Source organism: Zychaea mexicana (assembly GCF_025766255.1).
Source record: "Zychaea mexicana strain RSA 1403 chromosome Unknown BDB00scaffold_39, whole genome shotgun sequence".
Lineage (NCBI taxonomy): Eukaryota > Fungi > Mucoromycota > Mucoromycetes > Mucorales > Lichtheimiaceae > Zychaea > Zychaea mexicana.
In genome coordinates this window covers 320,053-344,414 of record NW_026516702.1, presented here as the reverse complement: position 1 = coordinate 344,414, position 24,362 = coordinate 320,053, and the positions used below count along the sequence as shown (strand labels likewise).

The 24,362-nt window shown below is 42.1% G+C and overlaps 8 protein-coding genes across 8 annotated transcripts; 1 reads left to right on the top strand and 7 right to left on the bottom strand.

Annotated features, from left to right (window-relative positions):
• Positions 1 to 2,116: 2,116 nt before the first annotated feature.
• BDB00DRAFT_764137 (60S ribosomal protein L11) lies at positions 2,117 to 2,716 on the bottom strand (the record flags this gene model as incomplete). The annotated part of the gene is made up of 2 exons (XM_053119440.1): positions 2,117 to 2,143; positions 2,243 to 2,716. The coding sequence occupies 2 exons, from the start codon at positions 2,714 to 2,716 to the stop codon at positions 2,117 to 2,119; spliced, it is 501 nt and encodes a 166-aa protein (XP_052979465.1).
• A 993-nt stretch (positions 2,717 to 3,709) lies between these two features.
• BDB00DRAFT_883254 (SPX domain-containing protein) lies at positions 3,710 to 5,307 on the bottom strand (the record flags this gene model as incomplete). Its single annotated transcript, XM_053128216.1, has 7 exons — positions 3,710 to 4,017; positions 4,099 to 4,241; positions 4,341 to 4,492; positions 4,560 to 4,608; positions 4,702 to 4,727; positions 4,820 to 5,058; positions 5,124 to 5,307. The coding sequence occupies 7 exons, from the start codon at positions 5,305 to 5,307 to the stop codon at positions 3,710 to 3,712; spliced, it is 1,101 nt and encodes a 366-aa protein (XP_052979464.1).
• A 2,540-nt stretch (positions 5,308 to 7,847) lies between these two features.
• BDB00DRAFT_824795 (RNA recognition motif 2-domain-containing protein) lies at positions 7,848 to 8,967 on the bottom strand. Its single transcript, XM_053123640.1, has 5 exons — positions 8,891 to 8,967; positions 8,449 to 8,764; positions 8,299 to 8,340; positions 8,028 to 8,190; positions 7,848 to 7,946 (listed from the first exon to the last, which is right to left on the bottom strand). Exons 2-5 carry the CDS (start codon positions 8,565 to 8,567, stop codon positions 7,908 to 7,910), a joined length of 363 nt encoding a protein of 120 aa, XP_052979463.1. The 5' UTR covers positions 8,568 to 8,764; positions 8,891 to 8,967; the 3' UTR covers positions 7,848 to 7,907.
• On the bottom strand, positions 8,450 to 8,967 carry BDB00DRAFT_824794 (uncharacterized protein). Its single transcript, XM_053123639.1, is given in 3 exon segments — positions 8,450 to 8,705; positions 8,720 to 8,764; positions 8,891 to 8,967. 3 exon segments carry the CDS (start codon positions 8,931 to 8,933, stop codon positions 8,629 to 8,631), a joined length of 165 nt encoding a protein of 54 aa, XP_052979462.1. The 5' UTR covers positions 8,934 to 8,967; the 3' UTR covers positions 8,450 to 8,628.
• A 4,870-nt stretch (positions 8,968 to 13,837) lies between these two features.
• On the bottom strand, positions 13,838 to 14,171 carry BDB00DRAFT_872712 (uncharacterized protein; the record flags this gene model as incomplete). The annotated part of the gene is made up of 2 exons (XM_053126995.1): positions 13,838 to 13,859; positions 13,939 to 14,171. The coding sequence occupies 2 exons, from the start codon at positions 14,169 to 14,171 to the stop codon at positions 13,838 to 13,840; spliced, it is 255 nt and encodes an 84-aa protein (XP_052979461.1).
• A 27-nt stretch (positions 14,172 to 14,198) lies between these two features.
• Positions 14,199 to 14,665, bottom strand: BDB00DRAFT_872711 (uncharacterized protein; the record flags this gene model as incomplete). Its single annotated transcript, XM_053126994.1, has 2 exons — positions 14,199 to 14,404; positions 14,614 to 14,665. 2 exons carry the CDS (start codon positions 14,663 to 14,665, stop codon positions 14,199 to 14,201), a joined length of 258 nt encoding a protein of 85 aa, XP_052979460.1.
• A 1,646-nt stretch (positions 14,666 to 16,311) lies between these two features.
• BDB00DRAFT_824771 (putative VAC8-vacuolar membrane protein required for the cytoplasm-to-vacuole targeting) lies at positions 16,312 to 19,761 on the top strand. Its single transcript, XM_053123638.1, has 11 exons — positions 16,312 to 16,789; positions 16,867 to 16,950; positions 17,113 to 17,235; positions 17,379 to 17,492; positions 17,578 to 17,700; positions 17,805 to 17,927; positions 17,995 to 18,117; positions 18,211 to 18,339; positions 18,422 to 18,919; positions 19,004 to 19,150; positions 19,234 to 19,761. Exons 1-11 carry the CDS (start codon positions 16,744 to 16,746, stop codon positions 19,434 to 19,436), a joined length of 1,713 nt encoding a protein of 570 aa, XP_052979459.1. The 5' UTR covers positions 16,312 to 16,743; the 3' UTR covers positions 19,437 to 19,761.
• A 637-nt stretch (positions 19,762 to 20,398) lies between these two features.
• BDB00DRAFT_388888 (uncharacterized protein) lies at positions 20,399 to 22,002 on the bottom strand. Its single transcript, XM_053117194.1, has 5 exons — positions 21,754 to 22,002; positions 21,553 to 21,675; positions 21,393 to 21,455; positions 21,206 to 21,285; positions 20,399 to 21,088 (listed from the first exon to the last, which is right to left on the bottom strand). Exons 1-5 carry the CDS (start codon positions 21,917 to 21,919, stop codon positions 20,513 to 20,515), a joined length of 1,008 nt encoding a protein of 335 aa, XP_052979458.1. The 5' UTR covers positions 21,920 to 22,002; the 3' UTR covers positions 20,399 to 20,512.
• Positions 22,003 to 24,362: the final 2,360 nt, after the last annotated feature.

Below are 24,362 nucleotides of genomic sequence, written 5' to 3'. Positions count from 1 at the left end.
GAGTTGAGAAAGGAAAGGAAAAAAGAACGCGAAAACGACGCGAGATTGTTTTATTGGTGTTGAACCAAAAAAAATAATAATAATAATTACAACGCGTCAACAAGCGGTCTGCCCTGTCAAGATTTTCGTTCACCTCCGTGTCAATTGGATGGTACCCAATCTAAAGCGCACATAGCCATAGTAAGCGAAAGAGTACTGGCTATCACCCTTGTTAATTATTATCAACTAGCAACAAATGAACGACAACGTGAAGAGGATGTAATTAGTAGTAATAGTTTTGTGGAAAGAAAGAGTTGCATGCATTCGAATTTCGTTCCCCAGTATTAATGCCTTATTAAGCAAACACAGACAACACCCTATGACATGCCGTTGCAGGCTGCTGATCCTGCTGAAAAGAGCATGCTTTTTACATATAAGGTCGAGCCGAATAGCGTTACTGCTTAGTGGCAGCAACCTTTCAGGGCTTCTGCATGCTTTTGACATCTCTCATGTCGTCATTGTTACATACCCCATGCCATGTATTCGGATCCCACCAAGCTATTTTTGAAAGAGAAAATCACTCATGAACACTCAGTAACGTATTAAAAAATGAGTATAAGGAGGAGGCACTGCCGAACCGTAATTACTAGTGCGTACTCGAGAAAAAGAGAGGAGTTCTTATTGGTTTCCAACACACGTTTTCTGTTATCGTACATCTTATTAATTTTATGGCAATTGAGTGGACGAGCTCTCCAAACGACCGCGAAGGCACGACTTCAAAGAACATGCATTCGCTGACCCCCCTTGTTACGGTACCAAAAGAACGTCATGTTGCTCATAACGTACTTTCAATCTTTTTTTGTTGATTCAAAGAACAAATGATATGCATGAGTGCACCTAGTACAAGAGCACAGAAATTTAAAAAGACCTACCCTCGCGGTGCTTGCATGACGACACAATTGCAGAATGAAAATGGATCGCATGGTGGTGTAACAATGTGTGGAGTTATGAGGATTTCAAGTCAATGTGGTGGTACGAACTTGGCGATTGTAACTCACACACTTGGGGTTGTCCAGGGGGAATGCTTTATTGATCCATGTTAGCTTAAATTTTTGATATGAGAAACGATAGATAGTAAACATGGCGATTACTTTTAGATGAAATAGTGAGCTTTGTATACGGTGACAAGAGACAAAGTCATGACGGATGGGGGATAAGCGGATTGCTTTTCTTGTTTTGTAACGGAATAGCTCGAATGGCCTTATTTTCGATTTGCATAATTTGCATAATAGCGTGTTCGAATTCCACCTTTCCAAGATCCAGGTAGTTGTATGTATGCTTCACTATTACCAAATGGAACGAAAGACACCTTGGCTGTTGATGACCGGAATAATGGAAAAAAGTCTGAAAGTAGATCGACCCAGTACGTTTGTTTTCTCTTAATGTTAAGACGCTTGTACTTGTGCGAGATGATACTGTTAGTTTTTTAAAAAATAGTATGGCATGAACGGTGTGCAAGAAGCATCTTCTAGGTAGATTGAAATAGCATCTCTGCTTATGTTTTGAGAACTGGTTGCCTCGTTTATGATGGTCAGCGCGAGAAAATTTAGAAAACCGAGTGCCATGCATACACCAGCAGGATATCGGATGGCAACATAATACTGACTATGTAGTATATAATCCATTACTAAATGATTTCCGCTAATCTGAAATTACACTGTACATCAACGGTAGCTGTATGCAGCTAAAATTTCAACAATAGTATAATAGCAGATATTCCTTGCAAATCTCGCTCCAACAGGGTTTGATGTATACTGGATGATCCATTGTATGTACACAGATAATCAGCAATGTTGCCATAGTTATAGTTTGCACACGTGATGCCGCAAGTATTCTCGCTTTCGTCGCTTGAAATCGTGTCGATTATATCCCTATTTCCTGCACTTCTTATTTGTAATTCGCTTATGCATAACGCTCAATCCTCCCGAGAAAAGGCTATCAACTCTTGTTTCAACCCATTTGAATAGCAAACGTAACCCCATAGTATCCAGACTACAGCTTATGTGCCAAAATTAAAAGTATTGATTTGATTCTTGAAACAAACCGCTTTTTTATTTAGATGGAAGTAACGAGCTGCTTATTTGTTCTGGACAATGCCATCGAACTATATATAGAAGAAACAGTTAGTATTTTAAAATTTGTTGCACCATCACAAATGACTCCATTTTTTACAGATTAACGAATGAAAAAAAACAAAACTTACGCGAGACTTGAACCATTCAACGGACTCCTCCTTCTTGATGCGGTGGTTGAAGCCGACACGGCTCTTGGTGTGCTTGCGACGAGCGACACGGTTACCACGGCGACCCATGACAATGTAGTAGTCCATACCGTAGATACCAATGGAAGGATCGTACTTGATGCCAAGGTCAATGTGTTCGTCGATACCGAAACCAAAGTTGCCGGTGGCCGAGAAATTGCGGTTGCGAAGTTCGTATTCCTTGACCTTCAAACCACGTTCCAAGATTTCCTCAGCCTTGGGGCCACGGACGGTAACGTGAACGGAGATCTTTTCGTTACGACGGATGCCGAAGGTACGGACGGTATAACGAGCCTTCGAGTAGACGGGTGTCTGACCGGTGAGCTGTTCGAGCACCTTGGCAGCACGGGTCAATCTGTCACCAGATTCACCAACGCAAATGTTGAGCACAAGCTTCTCAATGTGAAGCTCACGCATGGGGTTCTTCTTGACCTGTTGTCCTTCGGCGCTCTATATATCATAAATATCAACCCATTGAGTTTAATCCATCCATCCTTTCATCGATTCGTTCATCCACCCATCCATCGTCCCATCTATCGGCTCTTTTGATACATTGGCTTGTTTCTCATCTTTTCGACGTATACATACCATTGTTTCAGCCTTTAAAAGAGGAGGATTCCTACTTGGAAATAGGGCTAGACTTGACCGTGCGATGCGAGTGGCAACTCCGCCCCAAGGTATTGGATTCGCTGGCACATTTGGCAGGCTGCACCTCAAATTCTTCCTCTGGTTCCTGGTTTCACCCCCACCACCTATCAAAGTCGTAGAAGGACCAACATTGCAACCGTCGTTACGTTGCCATTTATTGAAATTGTCAGGTCATTCGATACTTTATGAATACTAATGGCTATCTGAACTCAAGGTTTGCTCTTTTTGAATTACTCTAAAGCGGCCCTTCTTTTGAAGATGGACAACAATTGCAAGAGCAAAGCGGTATCATGTATCTTATCAATGCCTAAGCATAATCTATCAAGAACTATTCAGTGAGTTTTTGAAGGTTTCTTAGTTTGAGCAGTAAGTGATAAACGCTCAGCGTGCTCTGCATTTCCTATACACGTGATACACTAATTATAGATAGCATAAGGAAGGGCTGGTTTACACAACCTGACCATTTAGGCAATGTGTCTGTCACGCTTTTTCCGAGATCGGTCGGGTGCGTGTCGTGGCATATAAAAATAACTCGTGATATAACATTCGCTTCTCCCTCCCGTTACTTTTCGTAAAGACACAAATGAAGTATATTTGAAAGCTGTGTAATCAACAAGAGCTGACCGCGCATTCCTCGTTGCATTGCAGTGACAATAGTACAGGTTTGTTGGTTTTTAAGATATGACACGGGTGATATTTAATGATGAATGACAATTGTAGATGCTGTTGTAGTAAATGAATATATGCTAGGTTAAACTGATTTTACATGATAGAGCATTGTGGTTCTCGGCCATTCGTGTATAGCGTCCAGGCTCTCCCCGTTAGCGCTTCCATATCCATCATGGCTTGCTCTTTTTCTGACTCTTTGCGCTTGTTCTTGATTTCTCGTGGGAAATACATCATTAAAAAGTTCTGCAAGCCCCTGTCGAGATTGGCAGCATCTGCATTTGCGACTGCATGCTTCCTCCGACACACAGGACAGTCGAGAAGCTTTTTTCGATGCGCTTTGATCAGACATCGTACACAGAACACATGTCCGCAATCTAATCTGATGGGTCTCCAAGTGATAGCTAAATGATTGGTACATTGATCAGCAATGGAAAAAAGGCAACAAGCGATAGTTGTCATCACAGTTGATGAGCAGTACTCACAAAAACAGATCGGACAGCTATGATCGTCAACTTGCGGCACGATGGATATGAGTTTGGAAGTGATGGTTGAGTATAGAGCGAGTAGTACGTTTTCGACAATGGTCACATTGTCCTTTGCAAACGTTGGGAATTCGGTTCGGGCTCTAGATTACGTATAAGCACGAGCAAAGTCATTAGCGTTTTTCATCCATTGAACGCAGCGGGGAGCTTTTACATCTATCTAACTGGTATAGATTACACACGTTAAACCACTTTGTTTGTCGTGTTTCTTGAGGATCTTTGTCATTGCTGTGTGGTTCAAAGCGTGAAAGCGTTTAAAGTCGGCGAGCTCAACGTTCATCTGTACAAATCGGTTGAGAGCTTCTCGCGCGTCTTTCGATCCGAGCTTGGATACCTGAGCTCGCAAAATTAGCGCACTGTGGCTAATCATTATCACTAACAATTTCCGTGAGGCCACTCACCAAGTTCTGTCGATCAAGCTCTTTGGTGAACCATTGCAACTGTGCTTTACTCCGTTCAAAGGATTGCATCGTAAAATCGCCTTTCCGGGCTTCAAAGACAGACGCATCGATGTATAATTTGAAAATGTCACGCCATACGTACATGTCCTTTTGCTTCTTTGGCGATGCCTGTTGTGGAAAGAAATAGAAACAGGGGAAGGCTGTAACGATGAGATCATGCAGAGCAACAATGGAACGTGCAGAAGGAAATGTTGGTATACCGCTTTTGCTAACTGCATCTCCAATGCATCCACTTTGCCCGACAAGCGTTTTTGCTCGGTCGAATGTAGGAGCGCTGCTTGCGAGAGTCCTTCCAGCAACATGTGGAAGAATTCAGAGTCTTTGACCAGTTTAATCTTCAGCACAGATGCTGAACGTGTGGGAATAAGGTCGGGTATCAAACGTGCTGCAGCGTCGTCGACGGTGATGTTTATGCAGGGTTGTGGGTCTTTGACGTCGCCTAATAGGAACAAGCTTTTTAGTCAGCTAAACTGTCGTTGATGTACATACTGCCTTTTTTTTTACCATCGAACCCATACGAAAAGTTGAGCTCGCCACCGCCCTTTTCGATGTCCAAAAGACCCCTCGATCGTAGCTCGGCAACGACCAAGCGAATGGCTTTCTTTAATAGTTTGTAGTGAATCAGATACGGGCGCCAGTCGGATGGCAAGTCGTAGGATGCGCTTTCGATCTCTTTGGCAAACTTCATCGTTGGTAAGGCATAAGCACTGGAAAAATAATTAGTGGAAAAGAGGAAAAGGGAAAAAAAAGAGGATACACCCTCCCCGCTTCCACAAGTAGTTGCTATTTTGAGCGCCCCCCATGTGATGTCCCGCCAGCCAATCAAAATTTTTGTCCAATTATGGTAGAAAATAAAGCCATAGCAACATAAAATCTTTTGAGCGATCAAACATCAGGCTAATCGCCTTGGTTCCCGACCGCGGAGGTTCTTCCGGTTTCACCCACAGTTCTCGCCCTGAAGGAAAAACTTCTTGCCAAGTAAAAAGGATAGTCTGGACAAACATGGATAGGAGGCCATGTAGAGGTGCAAAATGAATTGTTTGTTGTTTACATACGGCGCGGTGAGTATATCTGAAAGGCGTCAAATCCTTACTTTTTACCCGAGAAGCGAAGAGGTTTCAAAAGAAAAAAAAAGAAAGCCAGCACATGATATGTTGTTGCCTTGTTACTATGCCATGTGGCTTTTTTTTTCTGTGCTTCTGAGATGGACCATTCCTACATGACCTTCAACAACAATGATCAGGTACCGACGTTAACTCCCAAAATTGGTAGGCACTTTGACTGTCAGCAAGGATGTGTAGTAGTAGCACGAGTAATAGGCAACCAGCTGATGATTGTGGCATGTTTCTGCTCATTACGGCGTGCAGATGACTTGGACGTTTTCGCAAAACCAGACTCTTCGGATATATTGGAACTAATAACGATCATTTACCAGTCTTCTGCTAGTTGTATATCATCATCTTGAATCGATGGGCGGTTTAAGCATTACGCTGTTATTCAAAGTTTGTGCTACCAAACGTAGTTTAACTCGACTAAAAACTGATTGGGTATCTATCAGCTACACGTATGCGATATCTCTTGAAAACGAGTTTCTGTCTGTTACTAGTGTGCGTCACGTGATGACCGATTGTCATGTAATGATAGCAACTGTCGACATAAGACACGAAGAAAATATGGAAAATATTGATAGTTAACGTGACACAGATACACAAACCAGTGTGTCCCACAGAATACGAGCAAGGGACACTCGTTTTTAGCCACTTTTGCCACAGCAAGCCATGGTTATTTGTACTCGACGTATAAAGTTGAGAGTACCCTACGTCATATATTCACGTATGTGTGCGTAACTGTTCTGGACTCAAATGGCAGCACAACAGCAGCAGCAGTAACAACAACAACAGCACTATCAACAGCCAGTACCACCTCCAACGCAGCAAGTGCAGCCTATCCCGCCTGCGACCATGTCATAACAACCACCACCACCATGTCCACTTTCATCTACCGCTGGTGTTGACCCTCAGCAATAACCACAACAACAGGCAGCCATCACAGATCCTGCTGCTGCATAAAGCCAGTTGGCGTAGATCTTGCAGAGCCAGCACCAGCACCAGCACAAGCAACAACAGCCATCTTACCCACCGTCTTCGGGTGGATGGACTCCTGACCATACGCCACAGTATTACTGATAAACTGATGAAACAAGACGGAATGTGTTGTTATATAAGTGTAAAAATGATATCTTTTTTCAAAAAATAAAATCTTAATGATAAACATGACATAGAAACGAACAGTGGTACTTGAAGTATATATGTTGTGCTCAGCCGAACCACTCCTGTAGTTAATTACATCGGGGGGGGGTATGTTTGCTTTGTAACTTAACGGTATAAGATATCGTCATAATCCAGTTGTGCAGGACCGCTTGTTTCAAGTACGGTGAATTTACACCATCATCATGACGTAGTAGTCGGTTATGGGATTGCTCATTTATATTTCGGAAGCTAACAGTTTATTATAATCTTCGACACCCCTGACTTGGACTATCTTAAACCTTCGGCATGCGTGCTGCATACGCACAGGCCAACGGTTTATCACACTCAACGTTAAAACTATCCATTTAAGGAAAACAGAAATCGGCAAAGGACGTTCGAAGCGATTCCAACCATGACTACCCACCCATTGCAGCTATCATTCTCAGTAATCATATTCCAAGACCGTCTCATGGATTTACGTTTTGGCCACCCAAAAGGCTATGTAAGCCCCCTAAATGTTACAGCCAACCTTGCCTTATATAAGCTTATTTTTACGTGCCACACTGCATGGACAATGGTCTCTTTCTTTCTATTAAAGTAAAAGGGTGATTCTTTTGTTTGCACGTACAGTAGCTCTTTTTTTATATACAGTGTGTGGCACCAATGATTTAGACTGGGATCGAATGGATTAGTTTAATGATACAATGGGGACACATGTTAGAATGTGTGTATAGTTTTTTTACAATTTATTCGATTACATACACTGCTCGATTGACACATACGTCAGAGAACTGTGACTGATTCTCGGAGCGTGCCATCAGTCCGTCAATAAGTGTGACGCTATCCTTCTATCGCTCATGTATTCGGAAATTCTATTTGACGTTGTATCATTTGCCCTTTAGAAAGAAAGCTCTAAGCCAGCTGGATGTACCTGCTACTGTATACATGGAGCTACTAATCCAACTAAATGCTATTCGTACTTTTCAAATTGTATAAGCAAAGGTATGTCTGTATTTTTTTTGTAAATTTTTAAGTTTTTTCAGAAAAGCATTAACATTGTGACGGGGATGGGGAAGGGCTACATCAAAACAAAGCACCAAAAATGTGTTAGAGCAGAACAACTAACAAAAGCACGTGAAAAAGAAAAAAGGAAACTTGCCTCTTCTTGCCCAATTCGGGGGCCACTCGTGTAAAATAACTTAGGTCTGCAGGACTCATCTTGCTGCATGACCGTTGAGTTGCGATACTTTTCGATCAATGCGACCTTGCCTTGAATATTTGCGTATGATAAGGAACAGCGCTTATCTGAGTTAAAGCGGTTCCTGTTTGTCATTGATGTTGTTGCCAATATGTCATTGAGAAATTGAGTACATTAATTTTTGGAAGGTGCAAAAGGAGAGAGAGAGAACAAGCGATGCGATAATACATACCAGCGTTTGCCAATAAATTTTTCCGCGAAAGTGATGGCAAAGCTATTTATAGTACACGTAATCATATGTAATTAGTGGGACACTCCACTTGACAATGGGAGCAACGGTAATGTCAGCAGCAGCAGTGAAAAAATATAATGAAGCACTTACCCAACGTCGGAAAAGTTCACAAACGCGTACCCAAAGTTGCGTTTGCGTGCTACGTTGCACGGCAGGTATAGGAAATCATACGTTCCCTTGTTGGTTGCGTCGATTTCCTGCTTCAGCATTTGCTAAACCAAGTATGAGATAGAATAAGAGAGAAAAGGTCCGTTAGGGATTTGTCGAAGATTAAGCATAGTATGTAAGCACAGAAGATGGAGATGGATTGCAGTGACAATGAGAGGATTTGTTGGTGGGGACGAAACCTACCGCGGTGTACTGAGTGGTATGTTACATATCATCAAGGTTGTTCGCGAATCCCGTCCTAATGTTGGAATTTGGGAGCAAAGTACGCAAAGACAGTCAATAAATGTGGGTAATCAAGACTTGATTACATACTGTTTGGGCAGCGAATGGTGGCAGTGGAAAGAAAAGAGTAAATAGCACTTACCATTGAGAACAGCTTCGAGATCGAACGTGTTGACGGACATCATTGAAAACAAAGTATTTTAATAAAGAAAAAGAACAACTCAATTCACTATTCTTCTCCAGTCTCTTTTCCTTCCTTCATATATTCAATACCCGACCAACCCATTACAAATTCCAAGTCCCATATTGCAAGTCCAACAACTGTATCCAGAAAAAAATATGCAAGTCCAACCAAGAGTATCAATAATGATCTTTATTGTTGACGAGAGGGACGTGCATTTGGATTGATAGTTTTTTCTATGTCTGTGTATAGCCTTTTTTGTAGAACAATCATATTCTCTAGTTGTGTTGTAGATATGTTTGTTTTGTTTTTTGCAAATAGATTATCAAGTTGATTTTTCGAGCGTTCATATTCAGCGAGCAGATCATTTCTATGCTGCTGCTGCTGTAAAGATGGTGGTGGTAGTTGCACAGATGCTGTTAATGTTGTTGACGACGAAAATAATCAAGATGATGCTGGTAATGATGATGATGACGACGATGATGCTGTTGCTGTTGAATGGCGAGGAAAACTTTGGTTTATGATTACTGGAATGGTGGTGTTATATGCGATAAGATATATATGCTTGCATGGCTGGTTACGCTTTTTAAAGTCTTCACAACCACAAGAACCAATAACGCCATTGCTATCGGTTTCTTCAAACTTTAGAGTATACAATGTAGAACTAGTAAGAGATTGACAGGTAACCTATTGCCACAGTACGATCAGCAATTGTAAAAGTAAAGCACACATACAGAAACGATACATACAGATCATCATGAAAAGTTATCATCCGGTCAGCTTCATCTGGTAATTTTTTGCAAGCTTCTTTTTTCCTTTGTTGAGCTTCTCTAGTCGCTGTTGTTTCTTCAACACCAGTTAAAACACGCAGGACTTGAGCACGATAGTCATTTTCGACCAACTGCGTCAACACATAGATTACACGATCAGCACGATGATTGCGACTGTATGGAAGATATTTGCGCTTAAGTTTGGAATGCCAGCTTTCGATCAGATTATTTGTATGGAAGGACGCATTCTAAATATACAACCGTAAATAACATTGAAGCGCAAAATAAAGCTAAAACGAGCCTTAAACGTACCTCTCTCCAAGCCTTGCACCAAAGATGATGCATAGGATACCAATAGTCCAGCACATAGCCATAAAATTCAAAATGCTCGTATGTATCTCGCCATTTTTTACCAAATTCATCCCAAGCCTGCACAAATTCAACGACGGTTTTGCAATTCATCAAAGCACCAAGGGCAGAACGAGCTTCATCTCTTCTTTTCTTCGCATCGGCTGTTGACAGAGTAGTTTTGATCTATGACCCAACATATAGAAAAAAGAAGGTTATATTGAATATACGATAATGTGGCTAACTAAAAGGTACCTTGGACGTGATGTGCTTTTCCCATGCTCTTTTGATGTGCCAATGACACAGAAGAACTTGAACTTGATGACCATAAACTGCTCTGATGCTGTTAATTTCAACTGGACTGCAGTCGATCATGATCCTTGTTGGTGTGTATTCGATTCTGTCTCGGAGCCATCGAAACCATACTTGCAAATTTTCACTATCTTCTTTATCTGTGATCATAAACGCAAGAGGGTAACCTTTTCCAGTAACTGTATGCTTGGCAACGATAGAAAACAGATCCGCATCAGCCCGACCATTGATGATAGATTTGCAAATCATGTGTGTGGCATCAATACAGATCTCATTTGATTTCTTGAGCAGCTATAAAGTACATACGCATCTTAATATACGAACATTGCATTATATTTAAGTATATATCTTTTCTTACCAAAGCTTGTCGTGGTGATATCCATGCAACAACAAAAGTAGAATCCGTGATATATTCAAACGTTTGATAACCTTGATCTTTTAAAAAGAGAAGCCCACTTGACTACACTTTCTTTATCGATTAAATCTTTTCTTGCTAATTTTGACTGTTGGTTGGCGATGATATTCATGACATGATGCTGCTTCACACGTAAGGCTTCCGGGAACGGTCCTTCGCCTTCCTCGAGCTGATACCACAGGTTAGCATCTCTACAAGTTATCATCATAGTTTTGCTTTACATGTATAGATGATACTTACACCTTGAAGTTGTTTATCAGTCAAACGCAGATGTTCCTGAATTTGATCCCACTCCAACTTGTTATTGACAAGTTCTTCGATCCATTTACGTGTTTCAGCGGGGAGTTGTGAGCGAGTAGCATTGGTTATCTCGGTAGGGTCATGGTGTTGATGTTGCCAGTGATATACAAGTTTGATTTTGCCTGAGAATAAGTATTGAATACGGTATCGAGCACGACAATTTACTTTAATAGATGGTTTTGCAAGTCGACGTTTTTTTATGGGAGCAGGTTCAGTTGAGTCTATAAGCAGAGCAGGGACAGCTGGAGCCGATGTTTCTCTTGAGTGATCACAAAAAAAAGTGACACTACGTTCAACTGTCCGAGGACGGCCGGCATTATTTCGGCGTGCGTCTGAAGCCTTGGGTACGGAGATGTACTTGTTGTTGGTGATGAAGTTGGCATGCTGCTTGGGGTTTTCTTTGACCCACTCGTCAAGTTGTTGCTGGTTGTCAAACGTCTCTGTAACTACTTCGGTCGGGTAGGTGGGAAAGACACGGACAAGGTATCTTTGACTATCAGATGCAGAGGCCATTGTTGTAGGTGAGCAATTGACAAAACAACAAAGGTACAGTTGCGACGCGTCGCTGTGGGAACTTGACTCTGTGATTGTTGATACTTCCGCTTCCGGTGCTGTCCACGCTCGATAACATTCTGCTACAATTGACCACTGAGCACCTCCTCCACATCATCTTTCGCCGAGTCCCTCAGCGTTTCCACCGTTTTATCCAGAACGTCAACACCATCATCTACAACCGACTAGCGCTTTTTTGAGATAGTAAAGTAAAATTCGCGCTGAGAAATGTTGGGTAAATAGTTTACCCGAATAAAAACGCGAACATTCGCCGGTCAATTCCGGGGAAATGTTCATCCGCACATATGCCTATCAACAAGCATCATTTTTTTCGTAGTATCAGTCATGCCATTGTTTATGAGTATAAACTGGTCCCTCCGCTTCGCTGCGTGTCAGCATCTGTCCTCCAGGGACCAGTTTACTGGGGCTCTGCCCCAGACCCCGGGTGGGGGCAATGCCCCCTACCACCCCCCTTTTACCTTCAAACAATGCTGAAAATTTGTTCTGCTTAACAGAAGTGAGAATGGTGTTTTTTATAATTTTGGTCTTGAAGTCATTGTCGTCACTGCACTAAAAATGTCTAAAGGCAATGCCTCTTTCAGATTAAAATTATGTAGCTGATTACTGTGTCAGTTACTCGAGTTAATGCACTCCGAACTCTAAGACGATTCATGTCCAATACCCGGACAATCCTCGCAACTGAACAGATCGTGTTCAGTTTCTTCGTAAAATTTACAGGTCAGAATCTTAGAGGTGGAATTCACTTGCTCTTGAAACGGGTATTGGACAATTGTTGATGTGGAAATTCTGGGACATTATGAAAGGTGTTGTTGCACCCTAAACCTAGGTCGTTGTGTTCGCTCTATCATACTTACTAAAAATGTGATTGTTACACCCTAAAATAAGCACGCTTTGTTCGCTCTACCTACTAAAGATGTGACGGTACACCCTAAACAAAGCTCGCTTTGCTCGCCCTACTTACTTACCAAAGCAAAGACCCGAAATTCTATTATTTGTTACGATCTAGATGCTTTTGCTAATATGACATTGATAATTATATTTGCAGGACGTTCCCTCCCGCTGACCCTCCCGTTAGGGCGCTGCCCCGCTCTAAACCCGAAGCTCTAAAAGGTGGGGCAGCGACAGCAGGAGAAGTTGGTGGAGGCGAACTGTTGATCATAGGCACAGGTGATCATGGCAAGGTAGTAGCTATAGCGAGTATTGGAGGAGGTTTGTTTGTAATCTTTTCAGCAAAATTGCATTATCACCAAAAAATTAGTAAGTACACAGTACCGCAGTTGATAGGGTTAAGTGGGCATTCTCTATGATTACGCCTACTGCCTACGATGGGTGCTCGAGCCACAGATACAAAACGTAGGCGCAAAAGTTTTTACAAAAACGAACTATCTGTAGCTTTGTAAGCAAACAGCTGCAGCAGTAATATTCAAATACACATGGTTAAAATATGCGTTGCCTATTCTACTGAAACACTGCGAGAATGCACTGGACATGGCTCATTGCGATCTGAGCCACAGTGACAGGCATGATCGGTCGACTGCTTTATCGAGAAATGTGCAGAAAAAAAATAGTTGGTAAATTCGTAGCTCATCTAGAGCAGTCTGTCAGAATCCCGGCTAACGGTGGAAAATGCTCAACGATTTTTACAGAAAGACCTCAAATGTCGTTGATGGCAGATGAAATCAAGTAGCACACCTCTTCGGAACTCATATTGAGAAATGCAATGTGGTAATAGTCTAGGAAGACGGCACAAAGTTGAAGTTTACCCAAGTCTCTCAGGAACGTGTAACGTTAAAAAAGCATGGCCGTTACAAAGTGAAATTTCCAAATCTGGATTTTAGCTGGGATTAAAATCGTAAGCACCCTTCCCTATGTCCGCACGCACACTATATAAAATAACACGCCATGTGCTGTAGCCTTTTCTGTTATATTATCTCGACTTCTCTACCTGCATTATGTATAAAATGTTTTTTTATGGAGCCTTCCATCCCTGGACGGTTTTTAGCATCTTCTCTTGCAGTGTCCATGCTGATAATATCTTCTCTGTATCTGTCTAATTTCGTAACATGACATGTGCAACTACTGATATAAACACTCATTATTAGATACTTACTTTTGATCTTGTGGTCAAGGTAGAAAAGTTTGGTTAGATATATAAATATGTAGAAATAGAAGGATAAATAATAGAGAAATCTAAGGTCGAGATAAATGGAAACTATAATGAAAATTAGAGATAGCGAGTGAATGGGTGGTCTTCACGCCACGTTCTTTGTATTGTTCGTCTGGTTCAATACCCGCCGAATACTGTCAAATATTCGGCGAGTCTATCAGTACGAGTGCGATTGCGGTCGACTACCTCGCGCTGTCGTCTTCCAAGGACTGTACGATAATTATCGATTCTTGCTTTTAACTCACGAAGAGTATCTGCAATCCCTTGCTCGGCATCGCGCTGCCTCGCCCAATCATCGTCGTCTTTTTCAGGCAGGGATGGTTGTGGTTGCGATGTTGCGGTTGTCGCAGTCGACATGGATTCAATAATGGTTCATCTTCTGAGTCAGAAGAACGAGGTAGGACGAGGAGTTACCAAGCGTGTGCCGTGCTCTGTATTTTCGCGTCTAAATGGCGAAGTACGTACAAGAGGAGACGGAGAAACAGTTGATTGCATAGTTGGCACAGAAGACGTAGTTGTAGTAGTAGGTACTGGCACTGATGCTGATGGCGGATGTGATGGTGGTGGAAGGATGGCGTCAGGGATTTCCACTGAGACACAAGGAAAAAAACGAGGCTACAAATAGCTAAATAAGATTTGTCTCTCATTTGGTGGGAGATCAAAAAAAGTAAACTTCTTCTATTTGTACAAGAGGCGGTACAAGCTACGATGAATGTAATACTCGTGTGCTTCAAATGGGCTTGAGAGAGAGGGATTGGCGCGGTGATAACGACTGATCAAATGTTTGCAAAGCATATACCGACTAGCAGCAAAGGACGGGCAACAACAGGTCCAACGGTCCAGCGATACATGGTAGTGTGTGTCCGCATTTTGCGAATGTTGCCCACTACGATCTTTAAGCTTGCGCCATTCACGTGCGAATGCAGCTAACCCAATCCAATGTTTCGCGACGATTGACAATTTTCAAACAAAAATTGTTGTGTACGAAGGGTGCCTGCCTCTCAAAGATAATCCACACATGCATATCCAATCGCGGTCTGGGCGTAATGATAAGGAATTCTCACTTAAGAACCCTCCACTGAGCTTCGATCATCATCGTGCTTTTTTCCAACGGGATAGCTTCGGGAATGCTGCTTCGTGCCCAACTAACCCACCATTCAGGAGCATACCATCTCCTATAAGGATACACCCAAGCATCAGGCAGGGCGAGATCCACGCATAGGTTGTACATTTTTCAACAGCGAGAGAATACAACTGCTGCTCGTTTTGGGTGCCAACTACATTTTTTTTTTGATAATCATTATGATATGATTTGTGGATCGACATAATGTTCAACCTACTTCCTTCGAGCGCAATTAAAGGGTGCCAAGTATAATGCTTTCGCATCATATCTACGATGGCATTTCGATTTTCCAGGTCACTGCAAAAACTGCCAGTTCTATCGGGCTACTACCGCACGCTCAATGAGCGTAAGCCGCACGGTACTAAGCCCAAAATCAAATTGAAGTTAGGTCCGTTCTACTTGGGAAATACTAGAATTGGTAGTTTGGACGGAAGAGATGAATACCACAAAGGAGATGAAAGAACGATTCTTGAAGCTATTAAAACCCGTGCGTGATATGTTGATTAAATTGATAACATATATTCAGGACGAGAAGCATGCATGGAAGATGCTTCAGTACACTATGATGGAAAAGGGCTTGATATCATAATTTTTGAAAGCACATGATTTAAGAGTCCTTTCGTATAGGCAGGATAATTAAAAGCTTGACTATGGACTGCGCTGGCAACAGCATGCGTCGCATGTATCGTTCCTATCGTCACACATTCTTTTAAGATGTGTCCGCGTTATCGCGCAAGCAACACGACTCCTTGAACCAACTACAGACGTCAAACAGAGATGCTAAGGCCATCGAAGGACTATACATTAATATCCCACCGCTGCCATCCTTTTTACAGATGAAGAGGAGAAAAACCCATGTCAGTAATGCTCTGTAATTGTCATCAGTCATTAAGTATCTTAAAAATAAAATGTCTGATGTACCAGTGACAGTGCTAAATGCAGCACCAGTATAATACTTCTGCACCGGTTAAGCGTGTACATTGATGTTTCCGTAATTGCCTTGTAGCAGATATTGCTGCTATAACGACATATCATTTAACTATAGGATCGGGCCATTATGAAAAATGCATTAATGTTTTCTAGTTATTATACACCGCTTTGTTGAGGAGGTAAAGGTTTGATCCTGTTGGAAGCTCTAAGCGGATAGTCATCAATCCAAGCGAGTCATACGGTAGTTTTCTGGTATAGGATGAGGATTAGTCCGTCCTTTTACTTTTATTCATGATGTTGATGGGGCAGTAACAACAATAATGACCGAGCTGCAGTAACCCACGAAAAAGAAAAACACCTCATGTTTTTTACATGATATTTTTTCTCTTAACTGTGGGACATATAAAAGTGACCCGAAAAGTGTGGGGCCACGACGACGGGCAACCTCCCCACACCTCCGTCCCTCCTAAATCCAAAGGTATTACTAACAGATCAAACACGCAATTTTTTGGTTCGGGGAAACCCAACCCAGTCATTTCAGCCCGCGTGCCCGATATTCTCGCTTGGGTCTCTCTCTGGCTTTTTCCAACTTTCAGCACACTCAACTCACTTGAACCGCATCCATTTCCAAAAAAAACACATCCTTGACATTTTCTCTTATAAGACGCGATATACAATTTCTAGGCGCGACGTACTCCTACTCCTTGAGCTGCATTACAACAAACATTTGGGATTTATTGTTACAAAACAGCATACACGCAACAACTACAACAAGAAAAGAATAGAACCTAGTCTTGTACCATTACTCTATTTTTTCTTGTTCTTTTTTTTCCAACGACACACACACACACACGCATTCAAAATAATTGATAATAAATGGGAAACGTCTCCAGTTGCTCGTGCTGCCAAGACTGTTTCGGAAGTAAGTCTTGATACACATTCAGTTTTCCCTTGACACATGAACATTCAGCTCCAGAGTCATTCATGAGAAAAGCATAGAACGGAACCGGACAGGCCTATATGAGCCTCTGTTACAAGAAAATGAACGTGAGGCGATTGCCGAACTACTTCAATTTCTTGAAAGTAAGTGTGTGCTGTATTTTGGAGGTGGAGGCTTCTTGGTGGTTTTCTTTTTTCTATATATACATATCTATCTATAGATACACATATTGATCGATTATTAAATATGCATCCCTTTTTAATTATACTCTGGGGGCGACGTTGATTTCTTTTTCTTTTTGCTAGATCGTAATCAAACCAACTTCTTCGAAGGCGAACCATTACGAGCATTATCGACGCTAGCTTTTTCTGATAATGTGGACTTGCAGCGGTCCGCCGCGTTGGCATTTGCAGAAATCACTGAGAAAGGTATGGTAACTGATGTTATTTGGGAGAATACGAAAGAAAAGAGAGGAGATAGTCAGAGAGAGAGAGAGAGGGCTGGAAAGGGGATAAGTATAAAGACAATCAGGTGAAGGCTGAACTTAATTACTGCTGTGGTCGACGTATAGATGTCCGTCAAGTGGGTCGTGATACGCTCAATCCTATTCTTTTCTTACTACAATCGCATGATGTGGAGGTACAACGCGCAGCAAGTGCAGCGCTAGGAAATCTGGCTGTGAACAGTAGGTAGCAGTATACATGAGCTCTTTTAGCAATGGTGCATGGAAACAAAAAAACCCCTTCTCACCTATTATGGCAAAACCGTAGCGGAGAATAAGCTGCTGATCGTCAAACTCGGGGGTCTGGAGCAGTTAATTCGTCAGATGGGAAGTCCGAACGTCGAAGTACAGTGCAACGCTGTAGGCTGCATTACAAACCTTGCAACACATGGTAAAAAAGAAGCTCTTTTTGACGCCATCATCAAAAGTGGTCCTTGGGAACGATTTATTCCCCTTTCACATCAGAAAATGCTAACATTAATAACATGTAATTAGATGAAAATAAGGCAAAGATTGCACGATCGGATGCGCTTCGTTTGTTGGTAGATCTGGCACGATCCAAGGATCAAAGAGTGCAGCGTAACGCGACCGGAGCATTACTTAACATGACACATACCCGTACGTTGTCCATTTAATGTACTCGTACAGAAAGAGATAGTTGCTAAATGTCTATATGAATATCTAGAGGAAAACCGTCAACAGTTAGTGAATGCAGGTGCAATCCCAGTCCTGATAGGGCTTCTTAGTTCGCAAGATGCCGATGTCCAATATTACTGCACAACAGCTTTGAGCAATATTGCGGTCGATGGTAAAAAAATATACTAAGCAAATGTTGAAGAGGACATGGCGGACGGGACTAGTTTTGGCTCACGTATGCATTTATATTTTTGGGTAAAACTAGCTGGGAACCGGAAAAAGTTGGCACAGACCGATTCGCGCTTGGTACAATATTTGATTGCTCTCATGGAAACCAAGAGTCTCAAGGTCCAATGCCAAGCAGCGCTTGCACTGCGTAACCTAGCATCTGATGGTAAGTAGCATAGTGATGACTGTTATTATGAGTATCGAGGGTGGAAGGTGATGATCATTCATGGTTTATGTGTGTATAATAGAAAAATACCAGCTCGAAATCGTCAGATGCAAAGGCCTTACACCTCTCCTTCGTCTTCTCAAGTCATCTTTTCTTCCACTCATTCTATCATCTGTCGCATGCATCCGCAATATATCCATACATCCAGCCAACGAATCACCCATCATCGACGAAGGTTTTGTCAACCCGCTTATTGAACTGCTTTCCTACGACGATAACGAGGAAATCCAATGCCACGCAATATCTACGCTTCGAAATTTAGCAGCAAGTTCTGAACGTAATAAGAAAGCCATTGTGGAAGCAGGCGCGGTTGAGCGCATTCGGATACTCATCAATCAAGTACCTCCAAGCGTACAAACGGAAATGACGGCTGCGATTGCCGTGTTGGCACTTAGCGAGGAGTTAAAGCAACGGCTTCTCGGCATGGGCGTGCTTGAGGTTTTGGTGCCACTTACGTCAAGTCGCAACATGGAAGTTCAAGGCAATTCAGCCGCAGCAATTGGCAATTTGAGCTCGAAAGGTATGAAAATTGGGGCTGCCTTTTTCTCAAAATATGCTGTCATAATTTTAATTTACTAACACACCCACAATCACGTGTATTTAGTGAAAGACTATTCGCCCTTTGTGCAAGTCTGGTGTACACCAGCAGGAGGTTTATGTGGATTCCTGGTACACTTTCTCGACGAGGGCCAAGCAATCGCGTTCCAGCATATTGGCGTTTGGACTATCGAACAATTTCTTGAAGGAAACGGTACGATGCTCTCACTACTTCCCCCTCCCCCCACACTCGCTTCTATATCTATCTGTTGAATGACTTACACACATCTTTTATAGATCCCGAGCTCGTGTCAAGAATTGCACAGTCAGCTGAAATTGTTCAGGCTGTGCAACGAATTGCCAAATCCGGCGAACGATCAAAGCAAACCAAAGCTGAAAACGGCGATGATGGAAGTGAAGATGTAGATGGTGACATATACGGTCTAGCTAAGCGCGTTGCAAATGCCCTTTCTGATATAGAATTCGGCAAGAAGCAATAACATCATGTCTTTTTCTTTCCTATTTTCTTACACACGCAGCACAACCATCATATTCTTTCTATCATTGTCATACTATCCCACATATACACTATCTCTCTCTTCTCTCTCTCTCTCTATCCCCCTTTCACTACCATTATCGCCTTGTCTTTTCTCCCCGTCTTCCGATTTACTAAACACATTTTTTTTACATGATCATACTACACTATATCTCTTGCGATCAAAGTATATCCTTTTGGACAATTTGGTGTTGCTGGAGTAAAATGCGTGCTGAAAATAAGACGTGAAGAGAACATGATATTTTGGATGGACCTGTCCAATGTTGTAGATACTGGTGTTTTTATATGATAATCAAAGACATGTGATATAAGGTCAGTACTAAAAAGCTACTGCACAAAGAGCCCGCAAGAAAAAAACGAAACTACGTACAAATATGGTATTGGAGATAGATAATTATGAAATTAATGAAAATAAATAGATAGTTAGAAGGGCTGGAGGAGCGAGAAAAGAATATGTTGTTGTGTATAAACTCTTAGATTTCTACTTTAGACATTGCCTGGGTGATGTGTCAAGTAGGTAGCTGAAGATGTTGTCGATCCATCATTAAACGTCATATCTGGCATTCGGTACCGATGTTCGTCTACAGGAAAAGTCGGGGAAGTATTGCGGGGCGGTGCACGCGCAACACTTGTCATTGCGTTATAGTGTATCTGTTCTTCTTCGATCCTGCTACGCATTGGATCGTTTGCAAAGTCGTGTCTGTAGTAGTGACTGTCGGCCTTTGGAGAGCCCAAGTCGCCTGATTGAACTTTTGATCTGGCATCACTTCCTGTGAGCGTCCAACCGCTCATGATGCTCCCTCTGCCGCTTGTTGTCCATTTCGATTCTTTCTGATCTTGCGTTGAAGCAGCACCCAGCGTGACACTGTTGCCATAGTTGGACGTTACTCCTCCTTGACTGGCAAATCGACCAGAAGAAATATTGCCACCGCCACCGCCGCTGGACGAGCCAAATGCAGAAGCCAAAGTAGCAAGGCGTGGACTTGATTCGATATTGACGCATACATGCAGATCAACATATTAGTAACGATTTGGCTTTTCCATAACTTGATAGAAAGATTTAAGCCAACAGGACAATAAATCATGATCCACATACTTTAAGATGATAGCAAACGCAATAAAAGCTGTGGCAAGAGCGCCGTCATAGGTCCAAATAGCCGCAATAGCACCATTATATGCCTTGTTGACTGTGATGGGAATTCTCAATGCTGCATACAGTCCCAGTATAACAGCAAACACGCCAAGACACAAGAATGCAGTCAGGACAATGATCTGCACTTTGAGCGCGCCAAGTCTAACTTTATCAGCATTGACACGACCGTCGGATTTCTCAATCAAATGTTGTCTCAAGAGTCGTAATAAACGAGTGCCGGCGTAAAGAATGATGATGGCAAGTGATCCGGTGTAGAACGTCCAAAAACAGTAAAGAGCATCGGTGAACTTTGTCGCAAGAGGGATGTTGCCTTGCAAAGCGTATATACCGGCTGCAATGGCACAAATGTTGTTTGTAATGAATGGCAGGGCGATGATAGCAACGCAAATACCGTCGATGATGAGTGGCGACCGTACCCAATTGTCGTAGATAATCTTGCTGCTCTATAAAATTTTAGTTTAATTTTGCAGCAGGAGAGCAAAGAGCACACGATGATTTGTTGGGATGAGCAAGTAAACTTATTCGGTTAGTTCTGGTAGCACCATGAAATATAAACTTACATCTGAGAGAGTATGTGCGATACCAAAAAGATAGCATGCCAGAGCTCCAAACCCAAATTGCCAGGGGAACTCAAAGAAAACTAATCATAAAAGTAAAATTTAGGCAAACAGTTTTTGGAAGAACAAGTCATCTTCCATGTCCACAGCGATCGTCGTTTATAAGCGATCTTTCTTTTCTGCACGTTACATGATCGAAAAGCTACATTAGGTATGCCGTCCACCACCAGAATAATAGCGTGCGCCATTCGTACTACCGTGCACAGAGTGAAAAAAAAGAGCAGTAGAGTTAAATTAAGTGTCTCGAGAACTACTGTGCACGCGCGCTCTTTTTATTGTCAGAATCGTACAAAAGTTAAATATTGTTCCCATCAAAGCCATTGACTCGATTGGTTTCGGACGAGGAAATCCAGTTCGACAGTCGAGAATGTCTTGTTTCAACACAAATACTCGATTATATGTGATCCACATGGCTAAGTAAGGGCCATGTTCGATGATACGATTGTTAAAATGTCTTGATGAGTAATAGATTTTTGATGCGCATGACTTACCAACGGAGCCGACAATACCGGATAACACTGCATTTACAATGTATATAGTCTTCATGGTGTCGTCTTGTTCGCAGCCATGTGCTGTTAGACGCCAGTCGCAATGACATACACCATCCGTATCACAAACTGCCCAGAGGCTGGTTTGCTCTACATCCCTCACATCCATGATGATGATGATGAGCAAAAAGACAAAAGAAGGTACGGAGAAGGTAAAAAGAAGAAAGAGGAAATGAATAATGGGAGGAAAAGGGAACCGTTAAATTAAATGTGTACCCTTGGGGATTGACCGCGCAATGAACAGCACACTGTCCCACAAACTCTACTTTTTATATAGTGGGAAGCGCTCAGGTACATGGCCTGAACAAGCTTGTCAGTGCAACCTTATGATACCCACGTCGGGATTGCCTACTCACCGTATGAACTCAGCCACCCCTTCAAGACTTTTCTGTTTACTATACTTCCTTACCCCACTCGAAACAAAATGGTATTGCAGTGTCTGATCTGCAAGGAGCAAACACTTTGAAAGACAATCTCTGTCATGAATGGAGTTGCCTATTCTTCTAGTTCTCCTACACCCCTCCAGGAAAACTTGCTGACTTTTTGTGCTGTTGCTATCAACAAGCATCTGTTGTTAACAGAGAGATAATACATGCTGCACGAAGGAGAATTTGAGGTGGGACCGCATTAGTCAGATACACTGCTTGCCCACTTTGCTACAAGCAGTGGAACTAGACTATAAAATTACAACCTCAGGAAAGAATACCAAGAAATTTTCGTAATATTCAGTTTATTATTTCCTGATTGTGTCGTCGTGCTTATGTGCACTGTCGATATACCGCTACTGCTACATGTATTAACGTCGGACATCGGATCGACCAGAACTCGTTGTATACATGCATTATGTGGGTCATATATACCTACCTACTAACGGGAGAAGAGTAGCTATAACGCTATTGTGACCAAAGAAAGGCAGCAGAGTAAGGAGAAAGAGGAGGCAAAAGAAGGAGGAAGAACCGGACAGAATCAGTAAACTAGCAATATGCACCAACTCACTCTTTTCCCTTTTTGCTAAAAGAGCACTCTATCGGAGGTCCTCAATATGCTTCAATGGAAGAAAGAAAATGATGCAACTGACATTTTCCTGGGTTGTGGTCCTTGCTTGTATTTACACTGTATGCCCTTGCCTCACCCCACCTCCCCTCCTCCCTTTTTCGACGTCAATGTCCGAAAGCATTCTGTGAGGTACTCTAGTAATGAACAATTGTTGATGATGATGAAAGGAGTGGCAATCACTTTGGCAAAAGACCGTCAACACGCCGCCACACATAAAAAAATCATCTGAGCTTTGATTAAGGGAAAATAGAACTAAGCTGTACATAAAAAAGCTTTGGTAACCCAAAACACACTTTCCATTGTATGATCCTTATACGGTGATGAGCCACACACAACCTGAAATCTTAATCGGCGTACGCTTATTACTGATATGATTATGCTTTGGACACAGAAATAGCGGGTGCAAGCATTTTTAGTTTACACATTATTGATAGCATTTTAGCTGTACGTAGTTAGATAGAAGGGGAGCAGGACTCCTATAAAAGCTACCCGTATTACCTATAACGCAGGGTTAGGTGAAAAAAAGACAGCCACTCTTACGTAGTACTGCATAAAAGACACGTCATATGTTCATTATAAATTGTTATCGAGGCAAAGTAATGGTATGTATCATTACAGCAGCAAACACACTCTCCATTTCAATGAAAAGAAAAATGTACTGTATCCAATACACAATGTGCATTCAAAAATGATAGGAATGGCTCATACAAACAGTGGCAGCATCAATGACATCTAGCGCTTATTAACTATTGCCATGACATTCGATGAGCTATTTGTTATGTGGTGGGTTCTTCATTGCTTGCAACTGGCTTTATCTTATCTGTATATGAGTACTTGGGAACTCGTTTGTTAGTCTCTTTACAAGGACAATTCTACAGGCTTTTCCTATGGCAGCTGGTATATACTGCTGAAGATCCTAAATGTACTCACTCTACTCTCAACATTCAGCTTAAAGTAGTGGGCGCAAGATAGAATCCTGCTTCAAAAGTTGTAGCGCACTTAGCGCAGGTAGTGTCTTGTTCCTTAGTTGCAATAATGTTTCGGAAGACACAAATACAAAAGTGCAAAAGACCTAATCGGGAGAATTTATGCGCCAATGACAACAGTGCGAAAATGGCTATATCTGTCAATCATCATTCTGACACACCACGGATCTTTATGGAAGAGCCAGCGGAACCTGGGTTATCCGAGACAAAGGTTAAAGGTTACTCCCTTTGGTATACACATATATATCCAGTCACCGCTTTATTTATGTGTTCAGCAGAGTGTCATCTTCTTTCACAAGACAACGCTGAGGAAATAGTGAGTTAGGTAACGCCCACGTCCATGTTACATGAAGTTATGATGGAGTCTAAAGAAACGTATATATTGCTAAACGATACTCAGCTTAGTAGTAAGTAGTTATTCTGACACCCCCAAAGTTCGTGGGAATATTTTCGCTATTAGCTTGTTCCTTTTGCCTCTTCAATAAAACCATTCTTTTGTTCTCGTAAATT